The sequence below is a fragment of the Lepisosteus platostomus genome, chromosome 11, assembly GCF_059453375.1.
Source record: "Lepisosteus platostomus isolate fLepPlt1 chromosome 11, fLepPlt1.hap1, whole genome shotgun sequence".
NCBI classification, from domain to species: Eukaryota; Metazoa; Chordata; class Actinopteri; order Semionotiformes; family Lepisosteidae; genus Lepisosteus; species Lepisosteus platostomus.
This window is the reverse complement of record NC_142621.1, coordinates 1,481,094-1,496,454: the sequence shown is the minus strand read 5'-3', so window position 1 is coordinate 1,496,454 and position 15,361 is coordinate 1,481,094. Positions and strand designations below refer to the sequence as shown.

At 46.9% G+C, this 15,361-nt stretch overlaps 1 protein-coding gene across 2 annotated transcripts in view; it reads left to right on the top strand.

Moving 5' to 3' along the window:
* Positions 1-215: 215 nt before the first annotated feature.
* Positions 216-15,361, top strand: part of znf644b (zinc finger protein 644b) — a 31,619-nt gene continuing 16,473 nt past the window's right edge. Inside the window, exons 1-2 of one of the 2 annotated variants that reach the window (XM_088597704.1) lie at positions 216-496; positions 858-968. In XM_088597704.1, coding sequence (XP_088453830.1) covers positions 947-968 — 22 coding nt within the window. In that variant the 5' untranslated portion in view covers positions 216-496; positions 858-946. The remainder of the gene's footprint in view (positions 497-857; positions 969-15,361) is intronic. The other variant, XM_088597705.1, reaches the window with a different exon arrangement.

The following is a 15,361-nucleotide window of genomic DNA, read 5'->3' as shown; positions in this document are numbered from 1 at the left end:
CAGGGGGGGGCGGGTGTCCTGGTTTATCACAGTGCTCACCACCTGAATGTGGTGCAGTAGTTTAAAAGCACAGGGGCTCCTCGGACTCCTACCATTTTTCCAATCTTCCACTTTCCTAACCAAGAATTTCCCTGCCTGTCTGTCTGGAACCATCCATTCCCAGAATGGGGAGACCGCGATCTCGGCCGAGAGGCCCCCGCGCACAGATAGAGCCCACGTCCACGCCAGGGCGAGGGGAGAGGAGTGGGAGGTGGGCAAGGCGCCCCGTGCCGGCTGCGGCGAGCCCACGCACGGCCGGAATCTCGCCCCGTGCGGTGGACCGGCAGGCGGTGACGGTGGCGCGGGTCCGGCGGACACCCCCGCCAGTGAGAGCAATAGTTCAGCCCGCAGGATAGCGAGCAAAATGGCGGCTGTGAAATGGATGGAGGACGAGAGCGAACAATAATCAAGTATCCCCATTAGCGTGCTTGCTGTTCGCGTCTCCGGCAGCGGAAAGGTAGGTCCTTAATCCCGCTAGAGCGGCTGGACTTTCCGGGATCGGGACCGGGCTGCGCCTCCCCGGTGGCGGGCATGCCGTGTCTTGTTGGCTGGGTCTCTGCTTTGGTATGGGGGCATTTTAATGGACACGGTAGCGCACAACAACAGCGTGAGGCGGCGACACGAGCCAGACATATCTGGTGCAGTTGGGTGGACGGACTCGGCTCCGGTGTCGCTCCCTGCTCATGCATGAGCCCCCGGATCTGATGGTGGGGGGGGTCAGTGGTGCACCCCCTCATTGTAGCAGCCCGGGGCCGCGTAGATGTGTGATCCCCCAGCTCAACTTTGAGATCTTTTTTCTTTTTTTCTTTTAAAAAAAGAGAGAACTCTGCAGCCACGCTCTTTGAAAACTTGACGGTTGTACCCTGCCTTGTTTGTACGTGGCTGTTGTGAGAGATCACCCAAGGCGATGCCCACAGCGCGAGCCGGAGGTAAAGAGCTTTTTCCGTGTCGAAACGCGGATTATTTTTCGTGCGTGTGCGGCTCAATTTCGCCGCTCCAGCCGGTGGGGTCTCAGTTTTGACACTTCAGACCTGTAAAATGATAAAAATGTCTCCTGGTCGTCCAAGGTCTGTTTTGTGTTGTTGTTGTTGTTGTTGGGGGTGGGGGCTGTACCCGAGGCTTGTGCAGTTTGCGTTGTGCAATTTGCTCCTCTCGTGTGCCCGCAGGTTCACACCTTGACAGTGGCAGGTTTCCCCATATTACACATGGTTTTCAAAAACTGAGATAAGCAAATCTTTTAAGATGTATTTTCTTAAGCACTTTGTATTGGTCCCTTCCATTTTTTTGGCCACTTTTGCCTGAAAACATAGTTCCATATCAAGGAATATTTGAAACCAAGAACATGAGAATGTTGTACATATAGTGGAGTGCAAATATAGTAGAATCATTCTTTGCATTTGGTAGATAGCTTTAAGGTATTTCTAACAATTGACATTACAACAGAAATTTGTTTTTTATATATATAGGGCTCTGTAGTTGGTCAGTTAAAACTTCCTTTAATAAAAGCTGACAATTCACCTCTTTATATGTATAAACACTTGATACCTAATGTTCTTGAACAGGGTGAAGTTGAACTGCAACGTAATAGGAAGCAGATTTCCTGGTATAACTACTTTTTTTAAACAAAAAAAAGTAGGAAGCATTCTTTTCCAATTAGTGCTTAATCCTCCTGTTGTTCTTCTCTCAGTCAGATTTTTTTTTTTATAATTAAGCGCCCATTAATTAAGACATTTTCCAGTACCTCAAAAAAAGACTGTATCTTAAGAGATGAGAGCTTCCCCCAACTCCCCCCTAAAAAAAACCCCAGTGTTTTTATGGTCAGTGACAGCCCGGAGAGTTTGGACGCAGCGGGGCGTGAGTGTGTTCACGCTGTGTGCAGTCCAAGCTGGCCAGACGATTTCTCTCAACCTTGCTCCTGTCACATGGGAGCACTGTAGCGGCTTGGGAAAGCCATGAAGGTAAAGAAAGGTGAATTATTGTCGATACGGTCTGTGATGGAGGAAGGGCTTCGTCGAAGCGGTGTGCCTTTTGGGTTAGTGTGACTAATCCTTTGGCTACGGATCTGCACAAAGCAAGGGATTCCTTTTCTGAAATAACAGCGGCCCTTCCCAGGGGCCGTACCTGTGCGACGGCGTTTCGTTTAGCTTCATTTCCTTTTCAGAGACGTCCTTAAAAAATTTGATTCCAGTCAGAGGAAGCAGATTGGGACGAAGTGCGTTCCACTCTGTTTAACTCTGCGACTAAATGCCCGTTCAGTCTCCCTCTTATCACAAGATACCTGTTTCGGATTTGCCATCAGCGATCATCATGTGAGCAGGCCACCCATATCTCAGTTCTGCCACTTCAGCTCGGAGAGTCAAGGGTGAACTCAGCCAGTGATTAAGAAGTCATGCAGACAGTGTTAGGGTATTGCCAGTGTTTCATCATGAGTCACGGACGGTGCTCTCACATTGGCCCAAGTGCAAATCCTTGTCATTTGGTAGCGAGAGTCAGCTCTTGATATGACGGGCGCGATTGCAGCTGAAGCCCGAGGTGAAATCCGTGCCCCTTGGAAGGGGTTAAATGCCACAGAAGGAACGGAAGTCTGCTGCCTTAACTGCCTTTCCTGGCTCGGAACGCGCTGCAGTTCCGTGTGTGTGCTGTCTGCCCTAAATGGTCTTTCCTGCCTCGTGTGACCCTGAGAGCCGTTTCCATGCGCTCGGCGCAGTCGCCCTGCGGACCGGCCTGTCCCTGATGCACGCAGGTGCGCCGGAGAGTGGCAGGGCGGTGCTCTTCAGTCCTGACTTTTTCCACTGGGTTCAAGCTGCAGAGTAGTCCCAGCAATCAAACCGGTTTCCTTCGCCCTGGCTGGGAGGCTTGTGCAGGGGCCTCTCCGTCGAGGTGTGATATCTGGGAATGTTTCCGTTTTCGCCCTGGATACAGATGGGGCGTGAGCATCATGCAGCGTGTCTCCCCGCAAACTGGGGCAGTCGGCCGACAGCTCCTTCTCGGTCCGAACCGACGCCTTGCATCTCCAGGGGTGAATCCTGCGTTCAAGAGGAGGTTTTCGCAGGGCCTGTGAGCGGAGAGGATCAAGGCCCCGTGCCAGTTGGGAAAGGGTTACTCCGGGCGTTTCAGAGAACAAGCGCTCATTGCTGACCTTGGCACCCAAAGAAGATAGCGTGTGCAAAATTAAAGATTAGACTTCCCAGCATTCAAAGCAAAAGGTTTGTTAATGGTGGTAAAACCTGTTTTTCCCTTTTCCTTTCCGTCCCAGAGACGCCACAGGTCACTGCCTTCAGCCTCTTGACTTATCAGTCAGTGACTTTAGGACAAACCTACAGGAAAGCTTTGGGAGGTTGGAGGATTTCTCTGCTGTTTCCAGACTTGTCGGGCAAAAAGTGACATCTCTGCGGCCCACCTGATAGTTTTTCACAGAGGCTCTCAGAGGAGAGGAAGAGCTGCAGAAGAGTGCACCACACAGATGAGCTAAGCACAAGATTTTTTCTTGAGGAGCTCTTATCTCTAACAAATGAATCTTGCCCGATATGTGACCCTCGAGTATTTACTAGCACAGAATAGATCTGGGGAAGGCTAACGTTGGCACTGAGGCGATTGACTTCTCTAACGTAGGAAAACCACGAGTGCAGCTCCAGTAGTGGAATGCAGTGCCGTTAGTTTGTGATGACTGTGAGATTGAAATGGAACACAGACATGATTATGGTGCCTCTTCATCAGAGGGGTCGCCGGTCAGCTGTGTGTTACTGCTTCATTACGGAGACGCAGGTTGTTGTGAAACTATAAATGACTAACATTGCTAATGAAGGCCGTATTCATAATACATTGAAACACAAGGTATGTATTAGTTATTTATTAGCTGTGACAGGTAATCAGTACCTAGCTACGCTTTTAATAGGGATTTCCATTTATTGTTCAGTGCTTGTGTCAGCCATGAAGAGCTCTGACATGTGGCTCACAGGTGAGTCTTCAAGAGCAATCAAGAGTTTCCATGGTAAAACAGGACAGGTGTGTGGACTTGGGATGCCCTTTACAATGGCACCCGGGAGTTAAGGAAGAAAAGATGAGCCCAGGTCAGGCGCTGGGGATGGTGCAGAGGCCCAGTAAAAACACAGGAAACTCTCCGGTTTACGTCAAGCCCTCGTGTCGGTCTGGCTTCAGGCCCGCGGCTCTGCGTCTCTGGACACGTGGGCCTTGCGAGCTCTGAGGCCTCCTGGGGTTGTAAATCAGAGAGGTGACCAAGCCTGTTCTGTTTAACAGTTAAGATGAAACGGGTTCCTTCTGAGCGATTACATAGGTTATAGGTGTAGGCCATCAAGGTGTCAACAGAAAGGCTCTCTGGAGAGTGTGTCATCCCCTTTTTTGACGTACTGACAGAAGAGCTTTTGATGTTTGCCTGAGCAGCAATCGGTTCATGAGCATATGGATGCATACATTCACGTTAGAGTCGAACATATGTCAATATGGTAAACACTGCAGTAAGTTGCAGTCTTAATATTGGCAAATGACTCACTAACCAGTGCGAATCAGGAATGTTTTTTATTGCGTTGCCTCATTAAATCTGCTGTAGGAATTTGTTAAAAGTACTTCAAAGACGCCCAGCTCCCATCACAGATGGAACTCGCTCTGCTTAAGTCGGTCCAAATATGATCTAGATGATCAACTGGACGTGTTAGGTAATCACTGACTTGAAGTTTAGCGATCATCTGTGTGAACTTGTGTGTGTTTTGCACAGAAGGCAGTGTCTATCAGGAACAGCCGCTGTAATGCTGTAGTATATGTAGTCATGCAAAGGCCTAGTTGACCAGGTTTTCAGTTGCTTCATTTTGCATTTGGATTGTTTCTTTCCTGGGCGCCATGGCGTTGTGGCAGTAAGAGCTCTGGGGTCCGGGGTTCAGGTCCAGTCGGGGGGCCTTCAGTGTGGAGTTTGCGGGGAAGGTGCTTCCACATGGTTCCTGCTCGTGGCCTCTGGGTTGTGCTTCGCTCTTCTTTTTGAAGACATCTGCTCGGTTTTCTTTTTTCCAGTGGTCCAGGTTCTGTCACAGGTAGTGAGATAGTTCGCACACCGTGCCAATACAGAATAAACAAACACAGTAGAGGTCTAATGGTAAATAGCACTGAAGACGAGACAAACACCTTTCAGATGGAGATTTGTGTGGACAGTTGCAGAATGTTAGCAGGAACATAAACTACAGATATAAAATAGAAACAGCCTGACCTTGGAAAAGCTGTCTGTGTAAATGACATTATTGTATGTGTTGATGCATCATATTCATTTTCTAGACAATGTGGCAATAAAAAAGGCAAAGATAATTTTATCCCTAATTTAAACTAAGGGATGCTTTCTAAAATGGTAGTCGCTCCATTAGAATATTGTGTACAGTTTTGATCACGGCATTGAGTCCAGAGAAGTGTGACTAAACACTTTCCCGGGCTTGAGGACCGCCCTACACTGCCAGGCTAAAAGGAGTAAGTCCTTCTGGTCTTGAGCAGAGACGACAACAGGGCGACCTGATGCGAGCCCTCACAATCCTCAAAGGCATTCATAAAGTCAACCTGGCTTCTGAAATTAACACTGGGATATGAGCAAGGGGACAGAAATTGGGAGCTGAGGAGGTGCTTTTAAATCTGCGACCGGGAGGCAGTTCATTACAAGGTCATGGCAGCGCGGAAGAAGCTGGTACCCTGACTTTTCTCGAGAGATGACTGGCGGAGATCCGCAGATCAATTAGCCGACAGGAAGCAAGCGAGCGAGCCAGATGGGGCGAAGAGACTCCTTGTTTGTTCTCCTGTATCCCAGCACAGGTAGCCCTTGGGGTTTTACCTGCTGCAGGTAATGGACCAGCGTGGCCCTGGTGTCACGGGGCTTTCAGTCAGCCTCCAACCTTCAACACTGGAGTACTCAAACGAGATGAGCTGCTTTCATTGTTAGGAGCCTTCTCCATGTGCTGGCTGGTATCCGTGCTTGCTGTGGTGGTCCCGAAGCGATAACCTCCGGCTTCCCTTGCGCGGCCGGTTCAAGGAACGTGTTTTTTTGCCGACTCCTGGCTCGGGAGCGCCCCCTGCCGCAGGGCTGTTTTCCAGGCGGGCGCCGGGAGTGTCCGGCAGTAGGTCTGGGCTCGGGGCTGCGGACGAGCCGGTCTGTGAGCCCCGGTGTGGTGAGGAGTGTTCGGCAGATGCATTCTGTTCCCGGGAGCCAGCGACCAGCCCGGCGCGGCGTGCCTCTGTGTCGGCGCGTCTGCTGGCTTCCTGTGCCCGCCGCGGTTTCCGAGGAGCAAAGAGGGGCTCGCGCTTGGTCTGGAGGCCATGCGAGCTCGTGCCGGGCGAAGTGAAAGGATTCAGATATAAAAGTGGACGTACTTTGTTAGCCCTGCCTTGAAGCGTCCTAACAGCAGGCAGTAGCTGCTAGTATATGCTTTCTTCCCGGTCACATGGGTCGAGATAAATCGTGGCGAGGCGGGTACAGAAACTGGCTGGTACAGCTCAGAGATGTTGTGTTGGATAATAGGAACTACAGTTCCCATAATCCCCCCCCCAGACGACTTCCTGAAGAGCGTCTACATCACTGCCTGCCAGCGGTGACATCCTGCCGTGCTGGTGGCTTCACCGGGCGTGGCCTGTTGTCACAGGGGTGTGCTGCGAATGCACTTCCAGTGGGTTCCCTTATTCTTAAAGGTTTATTTTCCGAAAAAAATAGAAAATGTTTTCCCACCCGAGTCCTGCAGCAGGTAGCCTGAGCAAGGGCTCTGCTGTGCCTTGTTGACCTCGTCACCTGGCTGCACCTTGAGTGGACTGGCGTTCCCTTGCAGCTTGTGTAATGTGAACAGTGTGATTGTACGACTGACCTTCCTCCCGCCTGTTCCTTCGACTCCCCTTCAGGCACATTCAGGGATAATGGGCTTGCCGTATCATCGTTTTTACTTGGTGAAAAATAAATCTTCCAGTATTTTTAAGTTCCACTTACAATTCCATTTTGGCTCACTTGGCGAACCTGGCAGAAGTTTTCACACCCGGCCTGTGGCATCCCCTTTTGTGAAATTACAGAATGATGCCAACTCATGTTTTAGACGGTTTTATTCAGGAGCTGAATGCTCGGAGGGAGGTCGTCTCAGGGTGAGATAAGGTGCAGTACATGTCGGCAAAAATGAAACAGAAAAAACTGTCATAAATTGATTTCATAAGTATTCAAAACCCGTGAGCTCAAAGATTTGGTGGAAGCATCTTTGGCGACAGTTATGGCCGCAAATCTTTCTGGGTCTCGACTGTCTTTGCACCCTGGCCTGTTGTTCTTGTCAGGTCTGCTCACGCTCTCTCGGCTGGTTTGGGTAGAGCTCATGGACAGCAGGTGGCAAGTCTTTCCACCGATTCTCCATAGCGTCTGCGTCAGGGCTTTGACCTGGGCCTCTCAGGGACACTCGCTTTCCAGTCCCGAAGCCACTGCAGCGCAGCTTTGGCCTGGAGCTCTGTCTTGCCGAAAGGTGAACTTTTTTGCTTCTGCTGCATCCAGTTTCGCTCAGTCTTGACGGGCTGCCCCGGCCTTGCTCTTGAGAAGCAGCCCAGTAGCGTGCCGACGGCAGGGGGTGACGACAGCAGTTGTTTCAGATGTGCCTTTCTGACGGACAGGGGTCGGTTAGCCTCGGGGCGACCTTAAATCGGATCCTGCCCCCGTCCTCTCTGGAGTGTCTCAGGGCTCGGTCCCTTTCCAGAATTAGACTGTATGTTGCCATTAGGCCAGGTTTAGCAGAAACTCTGGTGTCGTACAGCTTGCTCTTCCAGTACGACTCAAACGCCTTGAAGATTTATGGTGTGGATGGCTCAAAATTATCTCCAGTTAAACAAGAAAAAGACTGAGATGGTTTTAATTGGCTCTGTCTATCACATCTGCATAAACTCTCTAAATCGCACTTTTGGTGACGGAAATTGTGCCCTCAAATTCCTTTGGCAAACCTAGGGTTTTTGACTGCGCACTTGTGGTTTGAAAGATAAGGAACAATGTCTGCTCCACATCTTTCTTTCATTTTCATTTCATTAAAGACGCGTTCATGCTTTTATCTGCTCAAGGTTGGACTGCCACAATGCCTTGTCAGCCGGTTCGCCCAACAAACGACTTCAGAAACTACAGGATGTCCAGAACGGTGCTGATCAAGGCTAGAAAGCATTTCTCCTGTGCTGGAAAATCTGCAGTGGCCATGCAATGTCTCTTGCAGGACAGACTTTAAATTTCCCTTTCTGCCCTTCCAGGCGCTACATGGTCTGTCTCCTGTGCACCTCCAAGAGTCACTGTCCCCACACATCCTTCGAAGTGTCAAGACTGCTAAATTTAAAGCGGTAAAATGCGATTGCTGTGCCCGGGTCCGAATAACTTTGCAATAAATCAGCACAATAAAGCTGCCTCTGTCTTTTTCCGACCTTGTGTATTAGTTTCATAACACAGAAGTCACCTTTTAACGCTTTAGGCTTTGCTGTGTTGGAGCTCCTGACTTCATTCCCTGCAGGGAAGACAACCGAGCGTTCGCAGTCTCAACTTTGAGCAAATAAAGATGCACTCTATTTATTTCAGTGTCTTGAGGATCTCCTCCCCGCCATGCTTCTTCAAGCTGCAGTCGGGAGGCAGGCCGGTCTTCACGCGAGGAGCAGTCGATGAGCTCTCGTCGTATTTGGCATAAATGAGTAGTTGGTTAAGGGACGAGGTGTAGGTTTGTGTGATGATGGAGGGGCCGGCGAGCTCTGTGGAGCTGGAATCCTGACGTGTACAGTGCTCCAAGACGTGTGCCGAGTGTGATCGCCGGTCTTCACAAATTAAACGCAGAGCTGTCAGCGAAGTCTTGTCACCGACGTCCTGCAGATGTTTTGCTTCCCCAAGAAACTCACCTCGTGTCAGCTCTCAGAACACAGGGAAGGCAAACGCCGCTGTTGGCATGTGAAGGAAACGCGCTTTTCCACTCTTTTTATAACCTTTTTTTAATGTTCGGGGTGGACCGGTTTCACATGTCAGACGATTGCAGTTGGTTTCTCACAAGTGTTGAAAATGCAAATTCAGTGAACTGCCTGTGCAGCAGCTGTCTAGGATTTTGATTTTTAAACCTCAGTCATACATTTATTGGTGACTGAAAAGTTAAAAAATAGAACAGTGTGCGATTCACGCCCAGGCTGCTTGAATTCTCAAAACGAGCACACGTGTGCGGTGTGGCCATACAGCACGCGCCGGTTATAGACTTGCAGCTCAGGGGCGTTGCTGCTCATGGAGCTGGTCTTGCTTGAAAAAGAAGGTTTGCGCAGTGTGAACTGGCCTCCCCGACACTCTGCTCATACATATCAGAAATCTAAACTTGAGGCATTGACGGGCAGTTTACGCTGAAAGCTGTTTCCCGACCCTGTACTCAGTGATCCCTGGTCCACTGTTCCCTTCCCTTACTCCTCCAGTAAGCATCGTGAGGAGATGGAAAGCAGATCTTGGTCATGGCCCTCTGCACCACTTGACTTGAAGGCTCCTGCCGAATCCTCTTGGTTGTAAGACCCTCGCCTGTCCTGGCTTGTGTAGCGGGTCGTCACGTGTTCCCTCAGTTAAAGCCCTTCCGTCTGGAGTCTCACCTTGCGGTGCTACACACGCCAGCTGCCACTTGGTGGCAGAGTGTGGCCAGTTATCTCGTAGCTCTTTTGTAACAGTATGTAGGCTAGCCCACAGAGATGTTAGCAGAATGGTAAATTGAACTTATTCTGGGGGTCAAGTAGGCAGCAGATCGTTCTAAAAATGTAACTTTTATTATAAATATAAAAGCACATGAGAGCCTTGGCAATGTCTTTTAGTGATTAAATGACTGGGCTTTACCCCTGTGCATTTCTGGCATAGTAGAAAAGGCTTTTTGGAAGTTTATTGCAAAGTCTGTGACATTATAACTTTAACTGTCACCAGAATGTTTTGTATGTGATGCAGTTTAGGACCGAAAACCATGAATTGTGAAAAGATTGTTTTCCCCGGTTACGAATGTGTTTTAAACAACTTATTGTTTTTGCTACAAAAGGTACATTGGTACTGCTTAATTGCACACTGTGGCAGGCAGTTGTGATGAATTATCACACAGCTGTTGTAATTATCATTGAAATGCATTAACAGTCTCGTCAGTAGTCTTGAGGTTATATTAATTCTAGAATGAACTGGAGAGTCTGCATTTTACTCGTATATTTATTGTTCAGAAATATACATGTAACTACTTATGAATATTGTCATATACTGGGAATTGTCACTAACTGCAGACAAACCCTCCATCAGATATTTCTCATGCTAAATATTATTCACTTGTACGCTTTGGATGGTGTGTTAATTGTTGGGTCGTTAAAACAAGAGGTTTCCTCCTGGACAGGAGACAACATTGATATAAATGCAAAGAACTGGTTCAATAAAACGTAAGATCTCAATGTTTTATTTCCAGGTAATCATTTGCTGCAATAGAACGATCACACAGTGTGAGAAGGTACCCAGCCTACTGTCAGAATGCACACAGGCTGCTGTCTGCCTGTCCAGTGAGGGTCCCGCACGCTGAAGACAAGCTGCTGAGGTGCTGGGGACATGAGGATCAATATAGCCAAGGCCATGGGGATGGTCTGTTGATGATGAGGTTTTCACACTTTGAGCACCAATTAACCAAAATTTAAATTCATTGATTGAAAGGATTGGGGCAAAAGTTTGCTGCTAAATTGGTAGCAAAGCACATAAACCTTTGGCATTTTCTATCGAAGTTGTAGTCGAAGAACACTTTGCTCATTAATTTTTCAAGAAGCAATCATTTATTCTTAGAGTCTGAAGTGGTATTTTAGAAACTTGCTTCTAGAGAGTATAGGTTAGGTGCAATTAAGTTCGTGCGCAGCGGACACCTGCTGCTAAACGCATGCTGAGTGAAACTTGGCATTCAGAGACCAGTGTTACAGGTGCAATTAGTAAAACTGCCATTAACCTTGTGCTGCCATGCAATCCCAAAGACATTTTTTAAAACCTGCTTTTGAAAAACAATTGCTCGTGGAAAACTCCACAAGGAATTTCTCCGGGGGGTTTAGAAGTGATTGGCTAGCAGAGTGTGCAGAATCATGCACAACTTAATAAGGAATCGTCAGATTTAGGTTGAGAGAGAGGCCATGGTCATTCAGTAATTAACATAACTAAGAGTTAACGCTTTAAATGTTGCGTCCCATTAACCAGAGCAGGTTCTCTACATCGCAGATCCTTCTGAGCACGGAGTCGCGGAAACAGCATTAAGAAACGACAGTTGTAATCCCGAGCAGTGACATTTAGGAAGGAATATTAAAGCTGTTTTGTTAGAGAAGCGTTTTTTTTTGCCTTGGTAAACAGAAAAAAGCTCCAGGGTCTTTGGTAAAAAGCTTGAGGGCTGGGGTTTTGGTCCGCGTGTCAGTAGCATATTAGAGTTTTTATTGAAAAGGAATTAAGAAGCACAAACCACACACCCCCGGCATCATTCTGAAGTCTGTGTCTGTTACTGGGCGGCTGCTGCTGCCGTGTTCCAGCCCTCCTATCCTTGTGTAATTGGGAGTCCTTTGAAGAGCAGGGGTCTCTATTAACGGGCACACCTCTTTTGAAATGCAAATGCATGTTTAATGCACTCAGGAGCAGAGAGCTGGTCAATAGATAATTGGCAAAACCTTCCTATGTTCATAATTACACGGCTTTCTCTCTCGTACATCTTCTGCAAGAAGCAGTGGCAGCTCTTGAAGTGTGCACCACAGGAAAGACAGACTGCTGCATTGTACTGGGAAGGTGAGGAGCCCTCTGCTGGTTAGTCACTTGTAGTGCAACTCCTTTTTAGATGCTGTAGCACCACCTCTTGTTTGCACTGTATTCATATGGCTTGCCATGCTGCAGGTCAAAGGTCATAGATTCTGCATATAAGCCCGTTTCCTTTTGAGAAGCTGTATATGGATAAATTATGGATCTATTAAAATACAGTAATAATTCTGTTTTACTCATTGGCATCCATATGGTGCTTATTCTAGATGTGCTGTAACTGGATTCATTTTTCACCATGATTATTATTTATTGAAGATATTGCGTTCCATTAAAGAATGGCAGATATAGACTGGAATTTTCCTTTGAATGTTTTAGCTTCTGCTGAAATCAAAGCAGGCTGAGTTCCATTTTTTAAAATCTTAATTAGTAGCTCAATCAAGCTTATTTTAAACAAAATGGCAAAATGTACGTAGCAAGGTAGAAGATATTAGTGTAGACAGCCAAGTGTTTTTTCTAAGTGTGACTTTGTAATTGTTGAGATGTAAACTAAATAGATGTCTCAGCACCAGTAAATGAAACTCTCGTTATAAGAAAAAAAACTTGTTAACAACTTTAATGAGTGTTGAATCACAGCTAGAAAGGAAACTGCTGGTTATTTGCAACTGTAGAAAAATTATTCATTTTTCAAGATAGTCATGTGTGAAGGACACCTGCAAACGTTGTCGCACATCGTGGAGAATTAAGCACATTGAATCTCCACCATTTTACTTAGCAAGTCAGACCTGTTTTGTATACATTAATATGCCTCTCTCGATCTTGATGACTTATTGACAGTTTTCCCTTTCATAGTAACACTGGTGCAGAATTGTGCCTTGTAAAATTTGTTTTTAGAATTTCGCAAAAGCAGTGCAAGATAATTGGCGTCATTCATGGAGCGCCTCGGCGTTGAAACGGCGCGTCACGCTGTGCGCACGTGTAGCGGCCAGCCCTTTGTCCTTCAGCAAGGGCTGAAGGTGGGCTCTGCGGCCAGTGCCTGAGGGCTCTGAACAGGCCAGTCGGAGGTCCCCTGCTGCCACCAAACTTTGCCCCCCAGTTTGGCAGCAGTAGAAGCTCCATTTCATCCTTTTTGTGTTGGGTGAGTGATGTTGCATATTCCTGCGCCCTTCAGTGCTGCCCAGTCAAGTCCTTTTCTTCTTTTCACAGCACCTCAAGAGGGCTAATTGATCCCAAATATCCTCAGTCTGTTTGTTGAAGGAGATCTGAGTGTTTGAAAGGCGACTGTTGACTAATCCCAGCTCTGGATTGGCTTTCTCATGACGCAGCTTCCTGCTGCAGAGTGTTGCTTTGACAGTTGTGTGGGTCAGACTGTAACTGGCTTATGAAACCCTTCTGAACTGTGTAGCATAGGGGTCTCAAACTAAACTCCTGGAGTGTCCGGTGTCTTCTACCAAGTTTTCAGTTACATAGTTTAATTATTTAATTAGCTGCATAACTGTAACACTTCTAACTGAGGTGCGGTATGGGTAACCGTGCCTTTTAATGATGTGCATCTCGTGTAAGCAACTGTAAAAGTCCTTAAGAAAAATCCTATGTGTTTTTCTCATTTAGAAATGATTTGGGTGAATTGAGACACTAGCAGAGACAGGCCCTGAGACTCCAGGAGTGTCTTGTCGCGAGCCCCTAGGCTGTCTCTTCACTTCTGTTTTTCGTTGTGGAGTTCACCTTTTCTTATTCCTAATCATGGGGTTTTGGGGAGGGAAGGAGCACCAATAAAAGCCAATGACCATAAACATGCAACAGTGTTCTGCATAATACTGCCTTCGAATTTTCTACATTTTTACAGGTTTCAAAACGCTCTTGAGCAACATTGTACATTGTGGGGAAAGTTCCAGTGCCTGCTGCTCTCCTGAGTTTGAAAGGAAGACTATTGAAATAAGTGTCACATGCATGTGAAATTTAAAACCGGTGCATTTTTAAAAGAGCAGTTTTATACTAACAAAGCCTTGTGAAATCCCGATCAGACAGGCATTCTTAATCCGTTTAATTTTGAAAGGTATTGTGTAAAGCTTCAAAGTTTATATCGTTTAATCCTCCCATGCTCTACAGGCAGCAAATTAGGCCATGTCAGCATTTTGAACAGATATAATCTACTCTGCGCACCAGAAATCCTCCTTCAAGACAACTGCATAGGCTCCTTGTGAACTTCGTGTTTGATGTTCTTGCCTGCTCTTGAGCATGACTTCTGTCTTAGCTGAACTGTCACTTGTTCGCTGTCCCCTTTTATCACAGGGAATGTATCTCGTATCTCTTTTTATCAGCAGAACTACAGTCGGCGAGTCAAAAGAAAACTGTATTTATTTCTTGCCTTACTCTGATGGTTCCTATAGCAGTCCTGTGAGTGAGAAGTTAATTGTCACATTGTGGATGGTTTATCTGAGCAGCATCTGAAATCAACTCCAGACTGCTTCTGTACACCTAGAGTTGTGGGGGTGTGGAGCAGACTTGCACACCAAGCAGTGAATGCTGCTTTTCTAGGACCTCTGTGGAATCCATGATCAGGCATCACTGGTTACCTTTCACAGTTGTTTTTACCTTCCAGTGTGGGTCTTCTACATTTTGCCTAACTCTTTCTTTATTCTTGGTAATTGTTGAAGGCCTGCTTGGATTGAAGACTGCTGCTATTTTCCATTTTAATTAGTTTTTTGTAGCGTACTGAATCTAATAAGCAGTCTATTAACCAAAAGAACTCCAGACATCCGACTGCGTAATTTAGTTCTTCATGCGTTCTTCTGTTCATGCCTGGATTCACCATTATCACCTTGCTGGTTTGGGAGAAAGACTGTCCGATCTGCACGATTATAATAAACTGCTTTTTCAAAAATGTTTTTGCTCTTCCCGTCACATGGATGACAAATCACAAACCGAGCACAGGGAGTCTGAAGCGTTTTTTGAAGAGTACAGAGGAAGAGTGGCGTAGTTGGTAGAAAGTAAAAATAGCTTTATGCTGTTGCTTGGAGTAAATTATGGCTGGCAGGTGGATTCAGTTACGAGCAGATATTATGGCAGAAAAATTCCATTGTCTGGGGTCACACAGTGCTTATTTCCGGTTAACATCACGTGTTCTGAGCTTGGAATTGTCCCAGGAACAAGAATCCCAATCCTAAACCTTTTTTTGTGGCGTTGTTGATCTCCTGTTTTGAACTCTGGACTGGCTGATCCACAGCTTTTGAAAGACGTTGCTCTTCTTTCACTGTTTGAACTGCTGCTGTTTGAACTATGAGCTGGACAAGGTAACATGATTTAAGAACAAATACATTTTTTATTGTCTCTCGGTTTATTTTACTTGTTAAAAACCAGTGTGGCCAGAGCCACCATCTTATCTTCCATGTGGTAAATTTCCACATTGCCTCGAACGGTGCTGGGCGGCCATTGTGTAGGGTTTCAAGCCGGAGTGTTTCAGTCCTTCCTTTGTGACTCTTCAAGCAAGCCAGTGTTTTGCTGTGGGTCTGGCTGTGCTCCAGCATTCACGAGGCTGCGAGTCCTGCAGGTCTTGACTTGTTTAAAATAAAGACAGAAGAAACCTTCTCC